Source organism: Bos javanicus, chromosome 29 (assembly GCF_032452875.1).
Source record: "Bos javanicus breed banteng chromosome 29, ARS-OSU_banteng_1.0, whole genome shotgun sequence".
NCBI lineage: Eukaryota > Metazoa > Chordata > Mammalia > Artiodactyla > Bovidae > Bos > Bos javanicus.
Window position 1 is genome coordinate 29,400,365 of NC_083896.1, and position 25,036 is coordinate 29,425,400.

Genomic DNA, 25,036 nt, shown 5'->3' on the forward strand with positions numbered 1-25,036 from the left:
TGATAGAATCGGTTGCTGAAACTTCGCCCCTTTCCCTGCCCTCAGCAACGTTTCTTTGGGTGTGAGGGGTAAGATGGGGCAGTTAGGACACTTTTCACTGGCAGGTAACTTACAAAGGGATAAGCAAAGCACCGCCAGGCTGCAAACTGGTTCCAGGAAGAAGCCTGTCTATAACTTGGGAGGACCGCCTCTGCAGTCCTGGTGGACGCAGCCCGCGCGTCGACTCTTCCACTGAAACCCCACGACCCCTTTAGCCTAGGCATGCCCATTCACGAATCAGGGGCTTAAGAGAAATGCCTCGTGGTATTTGCAGGTCTCTCGTCCACCGGTTTACCAGAGCAAGGTCAAAATGACTTTCCAGCGAACTGTCAGACAAGATCCTGTACAAGATGTAACAGTCTGGATTGTGAAGCGCTTGAGTTTTCATTGAGAATTAGTAAAAAAAAAAAATTTTCTCACCTCTCCTTTAACCTTATATTAAGGTAACGTCAATTTCTACCTTAAAAAAAAACAAGACTCTCTGAAACGGAAGCGGGCGGTCTCAGTTCAGCTTTGGGGGATTTGCAGTTTCGGCCTATGCCTTTGCGTCGTTTCCGCTTCTTGTCACGTGACTGGGCTAAACGCGCCGAATCTTCCGCCCGCGACTCCTTCGCCGTCCGCAGACCGACACGTCACTGCTCGTCCCTCAACCAAACTGCTCCGAGCGTGTTCTTGCCGTGCTCGGGCTCTCAAGAGCCGGCCTATCACGGCTGGGCAGTTGGACGAAGTCCCGCCTTCCTGGTACTAAGTGATATCTGTATTTTCCAGTTAAAACATGGGAGAGCGGCTGCGTTCACGCCTCCGAGTCTGACAGACAGTTCCAGAACCCTATCGCTCTCTTCAAGTGTCGAATTGTACCTGAACTAGCCAATGGGGAGCAGTCCGGGAGGCGGACCCGGCGCTGCCAGGGTTGGGTGCACCATTGAACAGATGGCAGAGGGAGGCGAGCGGATTCCTGAGGAACGCCGGTCAGGTGAGAAGGCCTTGGGATGTAACTTGAGGATTAGCGGCAGGTGCAGTCCAAGGCGTTGGTGGGACTGAGCGAAGCGCAGGAGGTGCGGCTTTAATGGCGGCGGCTGTGGGCGCAGGCAGAGTCTGGGGCCTTGCAGAGGAGGGGGCGTGGGACGTGGTGTGGGGAAGGATGTGAGCGTCTGGGATGGATCATGCACATAGGCCAGGTGGGCGTGGGAAAGATGGGGCTTGGGCACCGACTAGTCCTGGGAGGGGGTGGCGCTTAGGATCCTTGGGTGGTGGGGTGTCCCACGCCGGGTGGTGCAGGAGGTGTTGAGTTCTGGGAAGATGGGAGACGGAGGGAGGGACCTGCTGTAGTGGGCAGAAGTGGGGGAGGGAGGGACAGGCGTGAGGAAGTGTGAGCAAGTTGGAAACAAGAACCAGGGTGAGACAAGACGCCGCACTTTGCAGGCACAGTTGTAGTGGAGGATAGATGCCCAGTGTTTTAAGAAAAGTGTCTTTGCCGTTAAGCGATGTGCAAACACTACCAGTGAGCACAGTATAGAAACTCCCTTGAGATCCTGGCCTAAATTACCAGCTTCTTTACTCCGTTTTCAAGGAAAGGTTCTAGTGCTCTCATTTCCTCCGCTTAGTCTTCTAGGCATGTGGCTCCTATCAGCTCAGTAGTGGTAAGTTTTCCTGTTTCAGGCGTTGGAGAAAACAAGTACAGTCCTGAGGGATGTAACTGTGTTACGGACTTCCTAGAGTTAGGTGTTTATTTTTGATTGCAAGGTATGGTTTTCCTTTGGGACTATAATTAAAAATAAATGTACATCTGCTCCTCTGGGACAGTTAATTATGGAAAAAGATGCTTGAGTCCTTACTTTTGGAGCTAGGAATATATGATTCTTGATGCCCTCCACCTAGTCCAGTGTTAATTTTTTCCCTCCTTTCCTCTAGTAATAGTTGGAAAAAGATCAGGAGGGATCCAGGTTCCTTTTATTTTTTTTCCCTGCAGTCTTTAGTGTTGCATATTCTTTATCACTTAGCCCTTGACCAGCTTATGATTTAAGAAGGCAGTGCTGTTTTAAACAGAAATACCTATGCTCCTACTGAGTGCTGATAAAATATTGTTCATCAAGTGATCACCGTTCTGAATGGTCTGAATGGTCTAGAGACTACTTCCCTCCTTCAACATTTTATTTTAATCTAATACACCCGCCCCCCCCCCCCGCCCCACATACAGTCCAATCTTTTTTTTTTTTTTTGGCCTTAGTAGGGAAATTTTATTTTCTTTACCCTCCAGATCGTTATCTGGTTCTGTCTCTCAGATCAGTGGCTTAAATCAGCAGTGTCAGTTACAGGATGCTTTGAGACAGCTGATGGGAAGTGGGTGTAGATTTGAGCAGCAGTTAAAGTGTGATAGAAGAGATTGAAAGTGCAGTGATCTGTCTGTGTGCCTCTCCCTCCCCTCCTGAGTGCATAACTACTTGTATTCCTGAAGAGTCGTGTGCTCTAGTTGACCCTGCAACCCCATTGGGATTTGGAACAGAAAGAAGCGTGTAGCCAGAAAGTTTGGAGCTGAAATTTAGGGATGTAAACGGTGCCGATTCAGTCATGACTTCTGTTTCTCAGCCTTCTGCTTTCACTTCTGTGCTCATTCCCTGCTTTCCTTCATACACTCCTGCCTTTTCTTGTATGCTGTGTTTCTCCATTTAATTATTCTTTTCTCTGTTTTCAGTCTTTCCTGTTTGCTTTGCCTCTCTTCCTCCAACCCTCTTTTTTTCTATGTGTTTCTTCTTTACTCCTGTCGTACCACACGATTGCCAGTTGTGCTCCTTGGTAGCTGCAAAGACTGAGAAACAGAATTATGGTGATAGAGTCTCATCATTCCTTTTCATCCTTGACTTACAGCTCTGACATGCCAACTTCCTTGTCTGTTGGTCATAATTCAGGGTCAGCTTGGGTCTCAGTTAGTCCTGACCCTCTCTTGTGTGTTCACTACTTCCTCTCTCTGTGGTTCTCTCCCACCATAAAATATGAAAGTGAATTAGCTAAATTGAAGGTGTTTGATATCTCATGGTCTTGGCTTTCCAGTTTTAGCTATTTGACTGTCATCTGTTGCCGCCCATTGATGTGAAGATGACCAAGCTGGGATTTTTGCGGTTGTCCTATGAGAAGCAGGACACACTTCTGAAGCTTCTGATTCTGTCGATGGCTGCTGTGTTATGTGAGTGTGCATGTGGACCTCCTTTCTTCAGAATATGGAAGGGAGAAAATTTTGAAGAAAAAAAAAAATTAGCAATGGCTTTCTTAAATGCTTTGCTTTTCTTCCAGCAGATTGTAATGTGTTCTTTTTTAGTGTTCTCAACCAGTAGAATTTTGTGAAATCAAAAGAAACACAAGGATTGTAGAAGTTTGGACTAGTGATCATCTGGGAAAGAATGGGAAGCGTGCTGTGTCAATTTTGGTTTTTCTTAGAACTGAAAGTGGTACCAGAGACCCTGGGATACTGAGTTTTGTAAAAGATATTTGTCTTCCGTAGTTGCCTGCCTCAGTATTTCTGAAAGTCTTTCCAGCACTTATTCTGTTTTCTTAGGTTTTTCTTGCTCTTCATGAGTCATAAGTGGTCTAGATTCCCTTACTTCTTAGTTCACTCCAAAGCTAAGGTTGTGGAAAGGGGAGGTCAACGTATTAGAAGATGACCATGTAAATTAGGTGCAACACTAGTGGGTGAATGTGGTGTTATAGGCCTTGATAACAAGTAGTTAAATGTGTCCTACTTCAGTGGAAATGTGGGTATTATTGTCACGGGAAAATGAACTTCCTTGTTTCTTGTGTGTGGGAGGGATGGATAAATACTTGATTCAGTCATTATTTTGTATTTCCTGTGACTTCCGTGCTGGATAATACTACTGTCTGTGTAACATTACTATCTACTGTTGTTTTTCATGGTATATTGCCATTAAATATTAGTTCTTTGTTTTGTGCAGCATTCTCCACTCGTCTCTTTGCTGTCTTGAGATTTGAAAGTGTCATCCATGAATTTGATCCGTGAGTACCTTTGCTTGGTCTGGTATTTCCTTCAAGAAGCATTCAGGTTAATGGGTTTCAGATTCAAATTCCCGTGAACTCTTGGTAATGGGGATGTACTTTCTATGCATTTCTACAATGGTCCCCTTTTTGAAACATTTCCAGTGGAATTTGAGACCAAGTGAGTCTCTCAAACTTATAAAAAATGAGAGAGGCCTTGCTGGTGTGCCTACCTATTGCTTAAGGCCTGGGTAAGCTAAGAGAAGTCTGACTTCTCAGCTTGGTTGACACTTAATGGTACAGGCTACGGGAAAGGGGACTGGGCCTGGTGTGTGTTTGAGGCTCAAGAGAAAAATCAGAGGTCGTAAACTTGAGATCCATGACTTTTTTCTGTTTAACAATTTGTGTGGTATAAATTGGGTCTGTCAGTTAAGTTCTAAGACATTGAGGAAAATTTAAAGTTGTGATTTTGATTAGGGATTTTATTAGCTAAAAAGAGGCATAGGTGAAAGACATTTACTGAGCTTCATTCTGTTCCAAGAGCTGTTGTACAGATTACCTATAAATCCTCCCAGTAGCCCTATGAGATGGAGGTATTAGTGTCCCCTTTTTACAAATGTAACCGAGGCTGGCAGAGGCCATTCAAGGTCACATGTATAGTAAATGTTACATATATGGTAAATGTCACATGTATGGTAAATGTTAACACATATAATAAATGTTACATGTATAGTAAATGGAGGAGCCAAGATTTGAACTGAGGTTTGTCTCTGTTTCTAGACACTGGAGTAACTTGTATTACTGAAAGTTAAGGCTTCAATTAAAATTTAGAGAGCTAGAATCATAGAATCTTGATGCGTCATTGATATCATAAAAATAGAATATTAGGCTTATGGAACATTGATTCAAGTTTAATACCCACATAAGTTTGCAAGTTTGTCATATTGTTTTGGGTAGATATTTGAAAGCACTTTGGAGGCATACAATCATCAATTTTTTTCCCTCAGGAATGAGATAACTTACATTCTTTTGGTTCTTGATCACCAGTATGTTAGGGCTTTTTCTCACACCCTCTAGATGAGTGAACATTGAGATGAGATGGTCAGGGAAAGCAAGAGTATCTGCTCTGTAGTCATAGAGACAGAAGGGATGGTACAGATCATGTGATTTGACACTTCCTTTTGCAGAGCAGGAAGCTGATGCCCAGAGTGTGACCCCAGGCCAGGCCTTTTCCCACTAACTTGCACTTCTCTGTCTCACTCTGCTGCTCCTGCCATTAGGTGAAGGACATGATTCTGACACCTGGTGACTGCCTGCTACCCCTATCCTTTCTGTCTCTCTGACAGTTACCAAAATAACATTCGTCAGAATAAATAGAAGGATAGATATCTATGCCATCTGCTACTTTACTCACTTCAGCTGCTAAAATTTGACTGACCAAGGAGGAAATAGGGTTAGAGCAGTGGGCAGGAAAGATGGTTAGTCATAATCATCTTTAGTGATTAAACAGTTCTTTTCATTTTACTTGTTTATATTTTATTATTTGTAATAAATTTGTTAATATATATGTGATATATATAAATGAATTATATGATAAATTATATATATACATACATAATATGTTATTTGTCTTTCTTTTTTACTTTTTAAATGAGAAACTTATGGGGCTTCATAGCTTGAGCCTAAAGAACTGTGTTTTTTTGTGTATAACTCTTAAGCATTTTGTATAAAATGCTTTTTATGTGATTTTTATTTTTATGCTACCATGTAGGTGGCATTCAGAACTATTTTAAATAACAACATGAGTAGATCTGATTACAAATTTAAATACCCATTAAGAGGTGTGTGTTATAGAGTAGACTAAAAAATGTTCATCCTGCATCTGGTGTTACACCCACATCTTTAGAGATGCTCCTCACTTGAAGTTCCCCGTGTGTCCTCGTGTGTGTTATGGAAATGTTCTTTTGTGTGTCGCTGTCACTTGAAAAGAGTCGAATCTGTTGGTGCCCACATCTCAGCTGTCCTGTCTTCTGAGTGCTTGAATCTTCTGGCTGGGGCTGATGCCTACTACATGCCAGCCTGGTGAAGTGTCCTTTGTTTAATTAGCCTCCAGTTGCATTTCCTTACGAGAGAAGCAGCGTTTAACTGAGACAAACGTGGAGCTGCAAATGAGGAGACTCGTGGTAATGTGAAGTGATTTTCCTGCTTCGCATACTTTCGGGTACCAAACTGACTTTGATTGGAGTGATGATAAGTTCCTCGGTGGTATAACCTGAGGAGCCAGATTCACTGCACACTGGGGCGAATACCTGGGTGTGGGGAGGAGCAGACACAGTTCTTCCCTGTCTTTCTGCAGGTACTTTAATTATCGCACCACCCGGTTCCTGGCTGAGGAGGGATTTTATAAATTCCATAACTGGTTTGATGACCGGGCCTGGTACCCCTTGGGACGAATCATTGGAGGAACAATTTACCCAGGTGAGGGGAACAGGATTTTTTTTTTCCTTACAGCAGTAACTTATTTGTATAATATGGAACAGTGTGTTTTATTCCTAATATCTTTGTTTTGTGACACTTGTAATTTCATTCTGATTACAGATTCGTAAAAGTAGATCCTATATAGAAGGGAGAACGTGTATGAGAGAGTGGGAGTGGGTAGCGTTTCATAAATTCTGGACTTCTCATTGAATGCACAGGATGGAAATTTATAGGCCTCCTGCAGCTGCTATGTTAGTGTTTCTGGTGGGTTGTTGAGACCCGTGTTACCACCGTATTGATAACTTGGATTTTCCCTTTCTCATTCCCTTGCGTTCTTTGTCTTAGGGGATAACCTATTGGCCTCTCTTCTTCCTGTTGCAGGCTTAATGATCACTTCTGCTGCAATCTACCATGTCCTCCATTTTTTCCACATCACCATCGACATTCGGAATGTCTGTGTGTTCCTGGCCCCTCTCTTCTCTTCCTTCACTACCATCGTCACGTACCACCTTACCAAAGAGCTCAAGGTGAAGGATTTGGGGTGACAGGAGGCTTGGGAATGGATGTTGTTGAACCTCTCTAGTAGATGCTAAAGGGTGGGGGACTGAGAGCTTAAGAAGGGCAGGGAGCTAGGGGCTAAAGACAGCTTTTGATGAGCCGAATTGCTAGTTTCATCCCAATCCCTCCCTAGAATGTGTGGTGTCTTATCATTAACAACTGTTTGTCCATATAAGGGAATGTTTGAAGGTCAAATATAAATTGTTGTATATGGAAAAAGAATTTTTGTGTTAGTTTACTCATCACAGGACTGCCTTTTTTTTTTTTTAACTATTTTTGGCTGCATTTTGTCTTCATTGCTTTGGGCAGATAGCGAGGGGGGGCTGCTTATTTGTGGTGGCATCTCTTAATGCAGAGCCTGGGCTCTAGGCACATGGACTTCAGTAGTTGCGGCTCGAGGGCCCTAGAGCACAGGCTCCATGATGGCAGCGCACGGGCTTACTTGCCCTGCAGCGTGTGAATCTTCCTGGACTGGGGATCTAACCTGTGTCCGCTGCATTGGCAGGTGGATTCTTATCCACCAGGCCACCAAGGAAGTCTTAGGAAAAGAATATTTAAAGTGAGATTTAGATTTTGAATCTAGTATCCCTTACAATCTAAGGGAGAGAGAAAATAGCTACAAGATATGTTCCAAAACAGGTAGTTCTTCTTACTGGAAACGGACACTTAGCTTAACAATTATTTGTTGATTTTTAAAGAAACATTTATTTAAAAATTCTGAAACCCCTTGGCTTTTATACTTAGAGTCTGTGATACGGGCTCTGCTTCCCCAGGTGTCTGCCTCGCTGACCCTGGCTCCTAGGATGCTGTTCTCTGTGGCTGTGGTGTCAGGGAGATACCGGATGTGCTAAACCAGTTGGAGGGCTTGGGAAACTTGAGTTTAGTTTGAAAGCTCTTTCATCCTTCTCCTTGCTGCCCTGTTCCAGATTTGACACGTATCAACAGACAGGTCCTTCCTCTTTCCTTGTGTGGGTTATATTTTGTTTTTCCTTTTTCCCGAGTTCACAGATTGACTCATAATATTCCAGCTCTATTATCTAAGCTGGTATCTTTAGTCTACTGTATATTATCACCTCTGTTTGTTGACTTTTTAGCTCAAATACTTATGTCTTCCTTTGTCTATGCTTGCATAGCTTTTAGGGGTGTGACTCGTGTTCCTGTGCTGTGCACATGTTGTTGAAGGGGGACTCAAATCTGGGGGTACTCCGACCCAGCCGCCCGTTCTGGGGCAGCATCTGCCTGATTTCATGGTTTGTCTGTTCTTAGCACACATGTACTCAGTTTCAGACTTAGTACAATGGCAGGGAGGGAACTGGTTGTGAGGTGTGTAACTTTCTTGTGCTGCAAGCTTTCCTAGCATCACATCTCCCTTGCAAAGTGTCGAACTATTCTCTGGGCCCCGTAGAAGCAGATGGGACTAGTGGACCCTCTCCTCTCCCACAGCTGTGTTGGTGTTGACTTCCTGTTACCCCTCTTGTCTTACAGGATGCAGGAGCTGGGCTTCTTGCTGCCGCCATGATTGCTGTGGTTCCTGGCTATATCTCCCGGTCTGTGGCTGGCTCCTATGATAATGAAGGTAAGACTTAAAGTTCACCTTATTATCCAGTAGAGCTCTGTGAAGGGTAATAGAATCTGGGTTCAAATCTGCTATTTAGCAATAGGAAAAATGGTGTCTGGGTGAGAAGATTAGAAGTGGGCAGGAAGGGACCTCAGACTGTTAAGTTTATATTCTCTCTCTCGTTTTCTCTAGAAAGGTAGCTGGTAATTTTCCTTAAATAAGGCCTCTGGCTCATCTCTGTATTACTAAAAGGAGAGTTAGGTTTTAGGGTTGGATGGGTTTTTGTTATTGTTTATTCACTCAGTGGTGTCTGATTCTTTTGCGATCTCATTTGCTGTAGCCCACCAAGCTCCAGGGTTGAATGATACTGTTGTTTTAACACTGTAATCATTTGCTTTATTTTAGATGAAAGGAATGGATATTCTTAAAACCATAATGACTTTTATTGACTTATTTCCAAATCACTGTATTTATTGAATGTTATTGGTAATCAGTGTTAGGTATTACAGAAATAGTTAATGAATAAGAGTATTGGCTTATAGTTAAGGAATTACAGAGATAGATAATGAACAAAATAATTTAGCCCATAATCTATTAATGCAGATTAATGCAGACCTATAAAAATAAATCTTGACGGGCAGATAGTATTGTATGCTATGAGAGAAATATGAACAGAGTACTTTGGGAGCGCAGTGAGAGAAGAGATTCCAATTTGGGGATCAGGGAAGGCTTTTTGGAAGTAGTTGTGTTTGAACTGGGCCCTGAAGTTGGAACTTCATTAGGCAAATATTAAAGAGCGAGGCAGTCAGGGCATAAAGACCACCTTGTGGTAAAACGCAGAAGCAGGGTGGTGCTTGATAGTATGGGATATCATTAGGACTCAGATAGCAGGTTCAGTGCCTGAAAAGAAGAGTAGCAATAATGACTAACACTGAGTGCTTGCTGCAGGCTAGATTCTGTTGCAAGTGCTTTACATGCAGTGGTTAAATTGGTCTTTATGACACATTTATGAAGTGGACACTATTATGGACTCTTTTTCTTTTACCAGAAACTAATTCAAAGAGATGTAGAGCAGTTACACTGTTACTGGGTTGTAGGTCTGAGATGTGCAGGTAGTTTGTTGCAGATCAGGATTTAATATCCCAGTGTGGCTTTATTGAATTTTGTGTTCCTTCTGCAGGGATTGCCATCTTTTGCATGCTGCTTACCTATTACATGTGGATCAAAGCAGTCAAGACTGGTTCCATCTACTGGGCAGCAAAGTGTGCCCTTGCTTACTTCTACATGGTAACTCTTCACTCCCTTCTTCCAGGAGTCTCTCTATGTTTGCATACCTGTTGGGATTAACTGATGTAAACTGGAAGTAGCTCTTGGGGTTTGAGACCATAGAGTAGAGGACAGAAGCCTTTATGGTCTCTTGTGTCCATACAAAGCCTAACCCAAGGCAGGCGGATGATAAGATAGAGGAAATTTTTTTTAATTTTTAGAGGTCTCCAGATACTGTATTTCTTATGGATACATATTGGTTGGCTAGCTCTCTTTTCTGATATGTTTCCCTTAAATTTTTTCTTTCCTAACACATACTTTTTTCTGTTCAATCTTTCATTAACCCTGAGACTTCTTCCCTTAACTGTTTCACTTGCTCACATTTCACGTGTATCCCTAAATCCTCCATGTGACCTTATAGTAGGTCGCATCCAGATTAACGCCGAGGGTTAGCGGCCTTTTGTTTTGTGATCACAATGACAAGAGCCATATAGAACAGAGGACTGAGTTAACAGTAATGGGTTTAATTTGATTTTCCTGTTTAAAGAAGTCAGTTACTTAAACTGTTTAAACCACTTGGCATTAATAAAATTTTTGGTTACTATAAAAAGGTGTTCTGTAAAAAGGTCACAGGTAACAAGGAGGAGTGCTGAGAGGAGCTGTCCTTTTTCCTCCTGTCCTAGGTCTCTTCCTGGGGAGGTTATGTGTTCTTGATCAACTTGATCCCTCTTCATGTACTAGTGCTGATGCTCACGGGACGTTTCTCGCACCGGATCTACGTGGCGTACTGTACTGTCTACTGCCTGGGCACCATTCTTTCCATGCAGATCTCCTTTGTGGGTTTCCAGGTGAGCCCTAGACTGAGTGGAGTTTTTAGTTTCTTCCACTTTTTTCCTAATCATCTCCAACTAAATTGATTTATCTTGGATTCTGGTGAGGATGTTAAAACTTACAGGTCTGACCTTGGACTGCTTGTGTTAACTGAAACAACAGAATCATTGGTCAATAAAGTCTGCCCCCTGAGAGGGTTAATATTTGTTCATGTTGTTTAATTGCTCTTAAGTTAGCTTAAGTTTGGGGAGAAGCAGGGGTATTTTGGTAGAACTGAGGTGATGTGAGTGATCACAGTTATCTTTTTCAGTCCTTCTTAATGTGAATGATCCCATTCAGTAGTAATGACCCCTGAACTTGTTAATGGGGCCAAGTAATTAAGTCCTTTAGGAAGCAGAACATAGACCTTTTAACCACATTACTCCATAGGGTTAAGAGACAGCTATTAAATCCGAGGAATGATGCGATATGTGTGATTTTTCATGTAAAATTCTTACGAAAAGTGGAACCCTTATTCAGCTCAGCAAGTATTCCTTTGCTTATCCCCTACAATGTGCAATTTGCTAATAACTGGGAAATGTAAAAAGTAAAGATGTGATCCTGGTCCTTAAGGAAGTCTTTCTGGGAAAGACACCCATGTAGCTCTCTGTGATGTAGTGGTCCTAGAAATGTAGTCTTGGACCAGCAGGCTCAGCAGCATCAGGGAATACATTAGAAATGCAAATTCAGGATTTGAATCTACTGAGTTTCAGAAGCTCTGGCGGTGGGGCTCAGCTGTCTGTGTCTGAACACCCCCTCTTCATTCTACCATGATTATGCTGCCTGGTGGAGTTTGAGAACCGTTTGTCTAAGTTACAGGAGAGATCTAAGGTGTGTAGATACAGAGGAGAGCAATGGATTTCAGCTTGGCAGAGTAGGAGGCAATAGTATTTGCTTGGGGCCTTGAAGGGAATTTCAATGAGTGCAAATTTTGGGAAAATGAGAAAATTACAGTCGAGGCTCAAGAAATAGCCTGAGCAAAGGCCAGACATGTGATATTGATAGAGTATGGTACACTTTGGACTCCAGGTATTCTGTGGAAATGTGGCAGGTAAATTAGACCCTCCCCTGGATTGGCCCTAATTCCTTGGTAGCCTCAGAACTCATTGGACCCTTTGGTCTGAACTTGGTCTGGATAATTCAGGTCAAGGCTGGACCCGTTGTTTTCCTGACATTCTCACACATCTGCTTTCACCTGCAGCCCGTCCTTTCATCAGAGCACATGGCAGCCTTTGGGGTGTTTGGTCTCTGCCAGATTCATGCCTTTGTGGATTATCTACGCAGCAAGTTGAATCCACAGCAATTTGAAGTTCTTTTCCGAAGTGTCATCTCCCTAGTGGGCTTTGTCCTTCTCACCATTGGAGCTCTCCTCATGCTGACAGGTAGGAAAGGCTTTTAGTATTAAGTATAAATGGGTATGAACATAGCATAAACTCCGAAAACATGGGTTATTTCCTGACCACAGGAAGATGCATTCTTTTTCTCCCCTTTGTCTTGATTTCATGCATATAAAATCCATATTACACACTCAATCCATTTGTCAGCCAGTGTTTGGATTCAGCATAGAAAAAAGATCTTATTAGATCAGTATTTAATCTCAGAAGACTCACACTTGGTAACAGAACTATATTTACCATGCTTATCTTTCTCTTTTTTTCTTTTGTCCTTTTCTTTCCTATATTGGTAGGGTAGGAGAAATCCTAACATTGTTTGTCCTACAACGTGACTTCATCTAATCCTAAATGACAGAACTGTGTCTGTTTAGTTTGGTTAGCATTGCACATTTTCCTCACGTGATGTCTCAGAGTCTAATTTGATTTTGCCCAGTCCTCTGTATTGTCTAATTCAGAGCAACACTGGAGGACGGCCTGACTTAGTTTATAGCATTGGCCTTGGTTTGACCAGATTTAGTCTAACCCTTCCAGGAAGCATTTCCACCTTCCTTCTCTGAGTTTATCATACAGCCTGACTTTATTCTGCTGACTGTGCTGACATAAGTACTCTCAAATTTGAAAGAAAGGAATCAGTGAAGTTCTCAAGGTATTCGTGACATTTAGACAAAAACCTAGTCTTGCTTTGTCTCAGAGAATCTTATTAAAATGGAAAGTTATGATTAGTTAGGATCAGATGTTATTTTGTTTCAGAAGTAATTGTGAAATATTTGTTGCCTCTTTGCTGCCAGGAAAAATATCTCCCTGGACGGGGCGTTTCTACTCACTGTTGGACCCTTCCTATGCTAAGAACAACATTCCCATCATCGCCTCCGTGTCTGAGCATCAGCCTACGACCTGGTCCTCGTACTATTTCGACCTACAGCTTCTTGTCTTCATGTTTCCAGGTCTGTCTGCCTTGTTCTGAAGTGGTCTTCTTTGCAAGAATTATTTGATTGAAAATAAGTAAAATACCCCCATCCATATATTTTTATTGTTTTTGTTTTTTGCCTGTGTATTTATGTGGTACAGAAGATGGCTAAACACGTTTTTCTAATATTTGAAGCAGAATGGAAATCAGAAGTTGAACAATTGCAGATACTGGCAAGTTCAGAGTGTCACAGTTTTCTGTTCAGTTGTATTATAAAATTCAACTCTAATTCAGATTTTTTTTTAGTACTTCTAGTGTACCCAATCCTCATCCCTGACTCCTTCCCATTTATCTTCTTGATATTATTTTGATAGTAGGCATAGCTGATTGTAAAGCTTCTTCATCTAACTTACCTTCTGGCCAGTTCAGAGATAAGAATTTACCACTGGTAGGGAACTTTTTTTTTTAATTGAAATAACTATATTTTTTCTTACTATGAAAATAAGTTGTCTTTTATACGAGTAGAGACAAATATTAAAGTTTCAGGAGTTCTCACCACACACCTGTTGCTCCTGTTAACAGTTGGAATGTATATTCATCCAGTTGTTTACTGATTAAAAGTCAGATGATAGAGGTTTTCTCCTGACTTCTAAAATTTTATAATCATAATTTATGTTATTTAGGATTACGTCAGTGAAATAGTGTTTAAGATACAGCATTTGTTAATTTTTTAAGTACAGAGGTATGTAAAGAAGGTGGCAAATGGTCCATAAACTTGCAAAGCAAAATTTTAATTGATGTGTTTTATTCTGTTTTATAAATATTCTGTAGTTAAATACCTCCTTTATGTTGGACATTTAGGTGGTTTCAGATTTTGTGCTATTTTAGAGTGCCATAGTAACATCTTTGCATGTGTCTGATTGTTTTTCCAGCTCTTCACTTCTTTTTTCCCTTTATTTTTGTAGTTGGTCTCTATTACTGCTTTAGCAACCTGTCTGATGCCCGGATTTTCATCATCATGTATGGTGTGACCAGCATGTACTTTTCAGCTGTAATGGTGAGGAATGCCCTCAGTCCTGGTGCAGCTTTCCATCTTGACTCCGGGGGTTTTCTTCTTCCCCCGGCACGGGAGGAGTCAGTGCTGACAGCTGTGCAGAGGCTTCCTTCTGAGCACTTGAGGGGCTGCGTGGTAAAGCTGCTCACTGTTGTTGACCTTTCCCGGGAAGGTACAGGGTACTCACATTTTCTGATTGTGAGGCCCACCTTTCTTGGATTTGTACCCTTGTGTCAGGGAGAGGCCCTGTGCAGGTTCTTTCCCCCGTCTTCCTGGAGTCTCAAAAAGGGAGATGATGTTTTTTTCTTAAAGGCTTGGGTGCTGAGTGCCAGATTGTTAAAAGGAGAGAGGAGAGATTTTATATATTGCAGTTAAAGACAGTGCTTCTCAGACTTTTTTGATTCCAAACCACGATTAAGAAATACTTTTTATAGCCTGTCATTACTCAAGATGTACATACATTCATACATGTAGAACTGGGGGGAAAAAAAAAGTTTAAAAAAAACCCACATAACTTCTATTTTAGATGTGTCAAGTATTTTCTCTCCTTTTTGTTCTGTTCCATTGACAGACCATGTTTGTTGAAAACCCCTAAACAGATGTCATCATCTACTAATAGGTTGAAACCTGTAATTTGTAAAACACCAATTAGATTGTGATCTCGCTTCCTGTTTTTTAGGTGCGTCTGATGCTGGTGTTGGCGCCTGTTATGTGCATTCTTTCTGGCATTGGAGTCTCTCAGGTGCTGTCCACTTACATGAAGAATTTGGACATAAGTCGACAAGACAAGAAGAGCAAGAAACAGCAGGATTCTACTTACCCTATTAAGAATGAAGTGAGAAGCGACACATAGAACAGGCTGGGGGAACTGCGTGTGTTGTGTGTGTGCACGCACGTGTGCAAGCATCTGTGGGGTGTATTTGAATGAGGGGGAGTAAAGTGGAACACTGTCACCAGAAGTTAGGATTAATTCATATAGCCTCTCACTTATTTTGGTTCATTTTTTCTAAATCATTGACTGTCTGTAAGAAGCTGTTCTGTGCTATTGTAAATTTAATTTGGTTTACGACACAATTCTTCTTGTCTAGGTGGCAAGTGGCATGATACTGGTCATGGCTTTCTTTCTCATTACCTACACCTTCCACTCGACCTGGGTGACCAGTGAGGCCTACTCTTCTCCCTCCATTGTGCTGTCTGCTCGTGGTGGAGATGGCAGTAGGATCATTTTTGATGATTTTCGAGAAGCGTACTATTGGCTTCGTCACAATACTCCAGAGGTGAAAATTTGGGAGGTGTGGGATTGTGGGGTAGGAGGACGGGAAAGACATTTGCTGTTACAGTGAATCAAATAGCTTTTAGATGGTAGAAAGCTTGGAAAAATTGAAACTATAGAACCTGGTGCTGAATGGGCCTTAAAGGTCAACCTCCACTCAAGTTAGGATGTCTTCTGTAGCAGTGCTTCCTGGTTCAGATTATCTGCACTCTGCTTGGACATTTGTATTGACAGCATGGTGATATTATTGTGAGGTAGGCCATCCCAATTATAAAAGAGAAAGGTTAACAGTAATGCATGTTTATTGTAGAAAAATCAGAAAACAGAAGCAAAAAACAAAGACACAAATTTTCTATAAAGGATCACCTAATGATAACCACTTTAAATATTTTGGTTTATACCTTTGGAGCATTTCCTTTCCAGTAGTTACTGAGATTGGCAATTGTGAGTTAGATTCTTATAAGAATTTCTTTTTATTTATTCGTCATATCCTGCGATTTATCCCCTTCCACCTCCTACCTCCTTTCTTTATAGGAGCTGATTTTTATGATATTGTTTATGATCATTTTTTATGATGATCATTTCTCTGATGACACCAAGCTGTTTATTTGGAAATATTATATAGCTCCCTACACCTCCCATGCCATTATGTTTATTTTTATAAGATTATCTGGAATGAAAGTATTGGCAATGTTGGATTGTATAATTTGCCTTAAGATTTCATTATGGTATACAAAGGTAGGACCAGGTGCCAAGATTTATTTTCTTGTTAGGCACGCGTTATTCTGCAAAGAGTCAGACACAACTGAACGACTGAACTGAACTGAACTGATTCTGTAAAGATGTTAATTAGCTGTATGTTAATTCCTGTCAAATGCCCTTCCACTACTAGTATTTTATTTTTGGAGTTGGTGAGACACTTGTAATTTCTGTTTCTCATTCTTCTTTTCAGGATGCGAAGGTCATGTCATGGTGGGATTATGGCTACCAGATTACAGCTATGGCGAATCGGACGATTTTAGTGGATAATAACACATGGAATAATACCCATATATCTCGAGTAGGGCAGGTAAGGTGAAGGGGTCATTTGAGTGTTTGATGCACAGGGTCTCATGGGAAATACTTCTCCACCAGGGATCATATGGCCTGGAATTTCGCTCTGAGAAATGTGCATGTGTTTTTCTAGGCAATGGCATCCACAGAAGAAAAAGCCTATGAGATCATGAGGGAGCTTGATGTCAGCTATGTGCTGGTCATTTTTGGAGGCCTCACTGGGTATTCTTCAGATGGTAATGAAATTGATATATTTCTAGCTACAAGACTAAGAAAACTAGATGAAATCTACTTTTCTATCCTTTTACTAATCTTATCAACATATTTTCTTAGTTGATACATATATGCAACTTGAGGTTTGGTTATTTTGATTTTTGTTTCAAACAAGTAGGAAGTAGATGTAAAGAATTCTCATGCATGTATGAAAAGTGAAAGTGTTAGTCACTCAGTCATGTCTGACTCCTTGTGACCCTATGGAGTGTAGCCTGCTGTGCTCTTCTGTCCATGGGATTCTCCAGGCAAGAATAGCCATTTCTTCCTCCAGGGGATCTTCCCAACCCAGGGATTGAACTGGGTCCCCTGCATTGCAGGCGTATTCTTTACCATGAGCCTCCAGGGAAGCTCCATGCAAGTATGCTGCTGCTGCTAAGTTGCTTCAGTCGTGTCCGACTCTGTGCGACCCCATAGACGGCAGCCCACCAGGTTCCCCTGTCCCTGGGGTTCTCCAGGCAAGAACACTGTAATGGGTTGCCATTTCCTTCTCCAATGCATGAAAGTGAAAAGTGAAAGTGAAGTCGCTCAGTCGTCTTTGACTCTTAGTGACCCCTTGGACTGCAGCCTACCAGGCTTCTCCGCCCATGGGATTTTCCAGGCAAGAGCACTGGAGTTGGGTGCCATTGTAAGTATGGCATGTTATAATTGTCTGAAGACGTAGGAATAGTTCCACAAGCAGTGAACAATAAAGAAAATAAGGCCTCTGAAAATGAGCTTAAGAATTAGCATTTTTTAGTGGGTTTAAGCCATAGAATCATCTCCCAACTTAAAATGTTTCTTATATATATATATATGTGTGTGTGTGTGTGTATATATACATATATATATATGGCATATGTTAACCATGTTCCTTATAATTATTAGCAAATCCTGTGGTTAGAAGAATCATCCAAATACAGTTCTCTGCCTCAAAAAAACCTTGAAAAACTTAAAGCAATACCTGTTTCAACTTTAAAAGGTTAAACACTTCTGAAAGTTTATAATAAAAATGGTGCTTCTGCTTCTAAACCACCTTATAATATCAGTTACCAGGAAAATTATTCCTTCAGTTATTTCTTCTAGTACTTATATTCATATTTCTAAATAATATGTATATTCTATTCACAGATCGATCATTTTAGATACGCTTTATCAACTTCTTGTACTAGATAAGGAATTTAGTTTTCTGTATTTCCCTCTCCCCCTTCTCATCTTGAATCTTCTCATTAGAGTTAATGATCAGTTTTTGGTTAAATCCAGATAAAGCGTTTTCACAATCATGACTAAATAAATACTGTGCACTGCTGAGTCAACCTGTACACTGGGGTTAACATTCTTATCTAGAATAACTTGTTTTCCTGCAGTTAATAATTACCTCTTATTTCTATCTTAATTTTCTTTGACTATATGGTTGCTTCTTAGAGATGTTCAAATTTTAGATTATATCTGGCTTCTGATATGGACAGACTTACCGGATTCACCTGGATTGAATGTATAAAGTGTCAGTATAATGTAGTAAGACTAGTTTCTATGTGTGTCTTGTACAGGCAGAGGAGGAATGACAATAGCCGGGATGTGTTCCCGTGGACTTGCACTTTCACAAACAATTGCTTCGGCACTATTTGGTTATGTGTGACTCTAGGTTTTTTTCTTATTGATAATAATAATATATGCAAAAAGTACAGAAAGTTTTTTGTGTATGTATGTTTGTGTGCTTATGTGTTTGTATGCATATGTATTTTTATATGTGTGAATGTATACACATAGGTGGTAGAAATAGATGGTTCCCTAAAATCTTTAGTATTCCATGAGACATATATGTATCTGTCTATCACATTTTCTTATTAGGTCATCTGTTGATAGACTGAGGTTATTTCCATATCTTGTTTATTTTGAGTAATGCTGCAGTGAATACTGATTTCTCTTGGGAATAGTGATTTCATTTCTTCTGGGTATATATCCCAAGAAATGGGATTTCTGGATTACATGGTGGTTCTATTTTGAATTTTTTGAGGAACCTACTTACTGACTCCTATAGTGTCTGTACCAATTTAGATTACAACCAGCAGTGCACAAGGATTCCCTTTATTTAGCATCTTTACCAGCATGACTTTTGTCTTTTTGACAAGAGTCATTCTAGCAGGTATGTGGTGATGCCTCATTGTAGTTCTGATTTGCCTGCGTGCATGCTCAGTTGCTCAGTGGTGTCCGAGTCTTTGCGACCCGTTGACTGTAGGGCATGCCAGGCTTCCCTTGTCCTTCACTGTCTTCTGGAGTTTGCTCAAACTCATGTCCAGTAAGTTGGTGACGCTATCCAACCATCTCATCCTCTTTCGCCCCCTTTTCCTCCTGCCCTCCATCTTTCCCAGCATCATGGTCTTTTCCAGTGAGTCAGCTCTTCACGTCAGGTGGCCAAAGTATTGGAGTTTCAGCTTCAGCAGCAGTCCTTCCAATGAGTATTCAGGACTGATTTCCTTTAGGATGGACTAGTTTGATCTCCATGCTGTCCAAAGGAGTCTCAAGTCTTCTCCAGCATTCCAATTCAAAAGCTTCAGTTCTTCGGCACTCAGCCTTCTTTATGGTACAACTCTTACATCCTTACATGACTACTGGAAAAACCATAGCTTTGACTATACAAACTTTTATTAACAAAGTGATGTCTCTGCTTTTTAATACACTATCTAGGTTTGTCATAGCTTTCCAAGGAGCAAGCATCTTTTAATTTCATGGCTGCAGTTACCATGAGCAGTGATTTTGGAGTTCAGGAGAATAAAATCTGTCACTGCTTCTACTTTTTTCCCATCTATTTGCCATGAAGTGATGGGACCAGATGCCATGATCTTAGTTTTTTGAATGCTGAGTTTTAAACCAGCTTTTTCACTCTCTTCTTTCACCCTCATCACAATGCTCATTAGTAGCTTTCTTATTTTTGTAACTTTAGAGTTATATGGTACTGTATGCCACTAGGAAAGGATTAGAAATAATGAACTTTCATTATGTGATTTAGCTGTAGCTACCTTGGTATAAAGCAGTTTTTTCTTTTTCTAGACATCAACAAATTTCTGTGGATGGTCCGGATTGGAGGGAGCACAGATACAGGGAAACACATCAAGGAGCACGATTATTATACTCCAACTGGGGAGTTTCGTGTGGACCGTGAGGGCTCTCCAGTGCTGCTCAACTGCCTTATGTACAAGATGTGTTACTACCGATTTGGACAGGTTTACACAGAAGCCAGTAAGTGATTCCTGAGAGCCTTAACAACAGTAAGAAGAGTAGTAGCTAACACATACAGGATATTTTTTATATTCCAGGCACTGCTCTAAATGCTTTATTTCTACTAATTCATGTAACCTTACAGCAGTCCAAAAGGTTGATGCTAATATTATGCCCATTTTATATGTGATGAAATTGAGGTACAAATAGGTTCCTTAACTGCACAAGGTCCTATAACTAGTGCTGAGTCAGGTTAAACTCAGGCAGTCTGGCTCTAGAAAAGTCTGTGCTTTTATTCATTACTTTTTTTTACCTCTCAGTAAAAGGTGTTTTACTGGAGAAAGGATTATGAAAGGGAATAGAGTATGATAAAGGACTTTACATTTCTTCAGATAAATTGAAAGGAATGTGCTTAGGTTAAGTCTTTCCTTCTGACTCACAATTTCTTGGCTCTGCAATTGGGACTGTTTCGTGGATGCAGGCTGTGACATCTGGAAAGTTCTTCTCTGTCCCATGGAAGGGTTACTGGTGTGTCCCAGAGGTCCTGGGTGGTAGTCCTCAGGAATAGAGGTGCTTGGAGGTCAGGCCTCTGTCTTTTAGAAGAGAGAACCTCCGTGGACTCTGCCAAGCACCATCTTGAGGAAGATGTGAGTTAGGCTAGCACTCAATTTGACCTTCCTGACTGATGTCCTTTTTTGTAGGCCCTACTCTCTACACAAACTGCATGCTAGGGAGTAACATTCCAGTGGGATGATTTAGCACATGGACTTACTGTTTCCTTAGGAAATGAGCACTGTAGAAAGAAATTTATCGTCTTTTTTCCTGCCTTTCTAGAGCGTCCACTAGGCTATGACCGTGTCCGGAATGCTGAGATTGGGAATAAAGACTTCGAGCTTGATGTCCTAGAAGAAGCATACACCACAGAACATTGGCTGGTCAGGATATACAAGGTGAGCAGGTGTTACACTGTGAAAGCAGCTCTAGTGCTTAAAAATAGGCCACGTATTTCTAAAATAGGGATATTTCTGTGTCTGAAAAATAGCCTGCTTGGAATTTTTCTTTCATTTTAGATTGTTCTTAGTAGACACCCCAGTCTGCTGTCATTCTGGCAGTGGTTACAGTGATATTTTCCCAGTTGGAGTTAGGCTTGGTCTGTTTTAGTAATTCTCAGGCTTGGGGGAGGTAGTAGGAGAGTGTATGTGTTGTTCGAACTATTTTTCTTCTCTCCCACTGAAGAATTTATGGCATAGAGAGTCACATCAGTTCAGTTCAGGCGTTCAGTCATGTCCATGGACCGCAGCACACCAGGCCTCTCTGTCCATTACCAACTCCTGGAGTCTGCCCAGACTCATGTCCATCGAGTCAGTGATGCCATCCAACCATCTCATCTTCTGTCGTCCCCTTCTCCTCCCACCCTCAATCTTTCCCAGCATCAGGGTCTTTTCAGATGAGTCAGCTCTTCGCATCAGGTGGCCAAAGTGTTGGAGTTTCAGCTTCAATATCAGTCCCTCCAATGAACACTCAGGACTGATCTCCTTTAGGATGGATTGATTGGATCTCCTTGCAGTCCAAGGGACTCTCAAGAGTCTTCTCCAACACCACAGTTCAAAAGCATCAATTCTTCAGTGCTCAGAGTCACATAGAAGTGTGTTATATCTCTTACATAAGAAAAGGTTGAGAACCTTTGCTGTATTTGGAGGATAGATCATTTACACAGCTCCTTACAAGGTACCCTGAGAAGCTCAGCAGAGAATAGCTAGTCTCACACCAGAGGCAAACCAGGGAGCAGAATCCAGTGTAACGCCTTCCTGTCTGGGTGAACCCAACTCAGTAGAAAAGCTCTCCCGTGCTGACCTGATTATAAATGTTAAACTGATACCTTTGTGTTGCAGGTGAAGGACCTGGATAATCGAGGCTTGTCAAGAACATAAATGTTACGTCTGGTTCTGATCTGCTTTGCACTGAGTGCGTCCCATTTAGGGCGCTGAAGATGGTTTAAAAAATATGCAGTTGATATGAACAGAGCGCGATGAGATTAGAATTGTCCGGAGGTTTTGCCCTGGGCAGTGTGGGCTGGGCCAAATGGAATGATCTTTTAATTCTGAGCAGGTTACCAAATGAAATGTCATGGCTTTACTTTGGTCAATTAAAGGGGGGAATTTTTTTTAAATGTGCCTTATTTGTTTTGACTTATAACTGATTTGAGGAAGCCTAAAGTTTATGCCAGGCTGTAGAAGGACAGAGAGCAGACCTCATCTGTGGTCTTAGCTCTCTAAATGAGCCATGTATGGGGGCATTCTGTCATTCTCCCTCTCTCAAATCAGGAAAACTATCAAGGACTAGCCGATCCTACATACACAGTTTTGTCATTTCAAAAACTGCAGCACCTAGCCCAATGCCTTGCACATAGTGGGTGCTCATTAAGCATTTACTGAATGAATAAAAGTTCACGGGACCAGAGGAGTGCCATTTCTGGGTAGGAAAGGCAGCTGTGTTGCCATAATGTCTCTGTTCAACATCGCTTGTCCTTAGCGGTGCTTTGACTACAAAGGGACAGAGGTGGCTACCCAGACCTGATCACACCAGTCTTCTTTGGGACTAGCCTAGGTATTTTTGTGTGTTTTTATTTTTGAGCAGGAGTTCATCCAGGGAGACTAAATCAATAGTTTTGAAGACTTGAGGCAAACAGTACAGTGTTCTCAATGGAACAGAAGAATCTCCTCCAACATTATGTATAGAACTTGATGGTCAGTAGGTGTTCTTGAATTAGCTGACTTGTAACCATACATAGCTATTTGAAATCTCGCTTTTTAGCATTCTCACCCATCCATGATATAGTCCATGTCTCTGCTCGTTTCCTTTAGCTTGTGCACTCAGCCTGTTGGTTTTACTTAAAGGTGAGCTGCTTTTGTCCCTTTGTCTCAGCTTCTTTATTATTACATCTTACTAAGAAGCTCTGTGATCTGGTTTTGAAGGCCTTGCCAAGTTAGCTACAGAAAGCACAGGAGTCCCATCATATTTAATGTCAGGACAAACAGCCTTATGTTCAGTTATACTAGGGTATTTTAAGACTTACATCAGTGAGATATATAAACCCTTAGTTATTTGAAAAAAAAAAGAAAAAGGTAACTCTTTTCTGTTACCTGTTTAAGAAATAGGAGCAATGACATGACTTTCAGATAAGTCAAAAATGGTGTTCCTAAAGGTGTACCTGTGTACCCAGGAAGCAGCCTTCCAAGACAATTTATGAATCAGGTGCTTCAGTTGTGGGTGAGATTTAGAACTGATGTTAAGACTTGACTTACTGTGTGTAAATACATGATTTATATACAGAATTCCTTCCTAGTGGAAGAGGTTGTTCTAAGGTGGGTTTTTTTTTGTTTTTAAACCAATGGGATACCAGAGATCATTAGTGTCTTCCTCTGTAAGCATGATAACCCTTTATCACCGCACTTGCTGCTCTTATGATTTTGTTACTTTCTAGACTACATGAAGCTATATATATATATATTTTTAATTACTTGTAATTTCCACTTTACAGTGAACTGAGTGTAAAAAAACATTAATTCTAAAAAGAGACAACACTGTTTTCAACCCCCCTCAGAGGTACCCAAAGGTTCAGGTACTTTCAACTCTGCTGATTCTCACATTACTTACCTCTATATCATTAAATAACTTGCTTTATTTTGCTCTGTGTTGGGTCTTCAATTTTTAGTATCATCTGTTGACTTTCTGGTGTGGAAAATGAGGATTTAGCTCTTTTTCACCATCCTGCTATTCCCATGGACACATCCTTAGCATCTCAAGGTTCTATTACAGTTATGGTTGAGGTTAACTCAGTAGTTTTTACCTTAAGGCTGTTCACAACGAGACCATGTGGTGTACTGCAACAAGTTTTGTTTTTTTTTTTTTCTGTGTAACTTTTGAGGGGGCGAGGTTTTTCATTGGTGTTCTGTAGCTGTCACTAATTTCTCCCCTAGTTCTCCTTCATTTGTGCCGGCTTCCTTATGGTGTGTTCAGATCCACCAGGTATTCATTCTTAGCAGTGCCTTCTGTTTGGTGTATTCCAGTTTGGACTTGGTGTCGTGTGTCCTTTCACTGTCATATTGTGTGTTAATCTCCTGACTTCTTTCTTGCTTTATCACCACTACCTTCCTGAAAAAGTGTATGGGAGGTAATTTCTTGAGATCGTGAGTGTCTGTTGTCACACTTGAATCATAGGTTAGCTTGGTGTAGAGCTCCAGGTTGGGAATAACTTTTCCTTAGAATTATTTTTGAAGGCATTGGCCCATTGCTTTCTGTCTTCCAAATGCTGAGAAGTGCAATGATATTCCGATTCATAATTTTTTTTGTATGTGTCCATTCCATCTCATTCCCTCCCCAGACTCTTAGTATTCTTCCCTTTGTATGTAAAATTTGAAATTTTCCCAATAATGTATCCAGAAAGCTGGGTACTTTAAACTTGGAAAAATACGAAAAAAATACGGAACGTCAAGTTCTTCAGTCTGGGAAATTTCCTTCAGTTGTTTCTGGATTCCCCCAACTCCCTTTTACATTCTGAAAAACAAGTTATTTGGATTTTGGACTTCTTGGATTAGTCTTCCAATATTCTTATATTTATTCCTCTGTTTTCTATGTTTATTCTTCCTTCTGGAGACCTCCTAAACTTTTTTTTCCTATCTATTTTGTTTCCTTTTTTCCTACTATCGTATTTTTTTAATATCCAAGAGCTTCTTGTGTTTGAATATTCCTTTGTTTGGACATCTTTTGTACTGAAGTCCTTTTCAAATTCTTGCTTGTCTGCTGTTTTTAAAAAGAAGGACCCTGGGACTTTCCTGATGGCTCAGTGGCCAAGACTCTGTGCTCGCAGTGCAGGGGACCTGGGTTCAAACCCTGGCCAGGGAACTAGATCCCACATGCTCAACTAAAGATCCCATATACTGCAACTAAGACCCATGCAGCCAAATGAATAAATATTTCTTTTTTTAAAAAAAGAAGGACCCCAAAAAGCTGATTGGAAGGTCTGTTGGGGGTGGGGTAGAGAATTACTGAATGTGGGCTTCATGCTCCTGTGATCTGGCTGAGTTGTTAACATTATGAAGTTCCTGATACCGCTATCTTTAAATCTTTTCTG

General features: G+C 41.1%; 1 protein-coding gene across 4 annotated transcripts; it reads left to right on the forward strand.

Annotated features, from left to right (window-relative positions):
• The first annotated feature begins 904 nt into the window (after positions 1-904).
• On the forward strand, positions 905-22,072 carry STT3A (STT3 oligosaccharyltransferase complex catalytic subunit A). Of its 4 annotated transcripts, none has more exons than XM_061406339.1 (18): positions 905-1,012; positions 3,094-3,220; positions 3,984-4,044; positions 6,380-6,501; positions 6,883-7,028; positions 8,545-8,635; positions 9,798-9,904; positions 10,567-10,731; positions 11,955-12,135; positions 12,936-13,091; positions 14,020-14,111; positions 14,788-14,943; positions 15,197-15,385; positions 16,334-16,450; positions 16,568-16,670; positions 19,735-19,923; positions 20,737-20,852; positions 21,795-22,072. In XM_061406339.1, the coding sequence occupies exons 2-18, from the start codon at positions 3,133-3,135 to the stop codon at positions 21,831-21,833; spliced, it is 2,118 nt and encodes a 705-aa protein (XP_061262323.1). In that variant the 5' UTR covers positions 905-1,012; positions 3,094-3,132; the 3' UTR covers positions 21,834-22,072. The 4 variants fall into 4 exon arrangements, with proteins under 4 accessions (XP_061262323.1, XP_061262322.1, XP_061262325.1 ...); XM_061406338.1 differs by having other exon boundaries at positions 906-1,012; positions 3,088-3,220; XM_061406341.1 differs by having other exon boundaries at positions 984-1,094; positions 3,088-3,220.
• The last annotated feature ends 2,964 nt before the right edge of the window (positions 22,073-25,036 follow it).

Excerpts from the sequence above, each read along its gene's own strand:
- STT3A (XM_061406339.1), top strand. The coding sequence starts at position 3,133 with ATGACCAAGCTGGGATTTTTGCGGTTGTCCTATGAGAAGCAGGACACA. Across the intron at positions 15,386-16,333 it reads TTCGTCACAATACTCCAGAG|GATGCGAAGGTCATGTCATG; the intron begins GTGAAAATTTGG and ends TCTTCTTTTCAG. Across the intron at positions 16,671-19,734 it reads CACTGGGTATTCTTCAGATG|ACATCAACAAATTTCTGTGG; the intron begins GTAATGAAATTG and ends TTCTTTTTCTAG.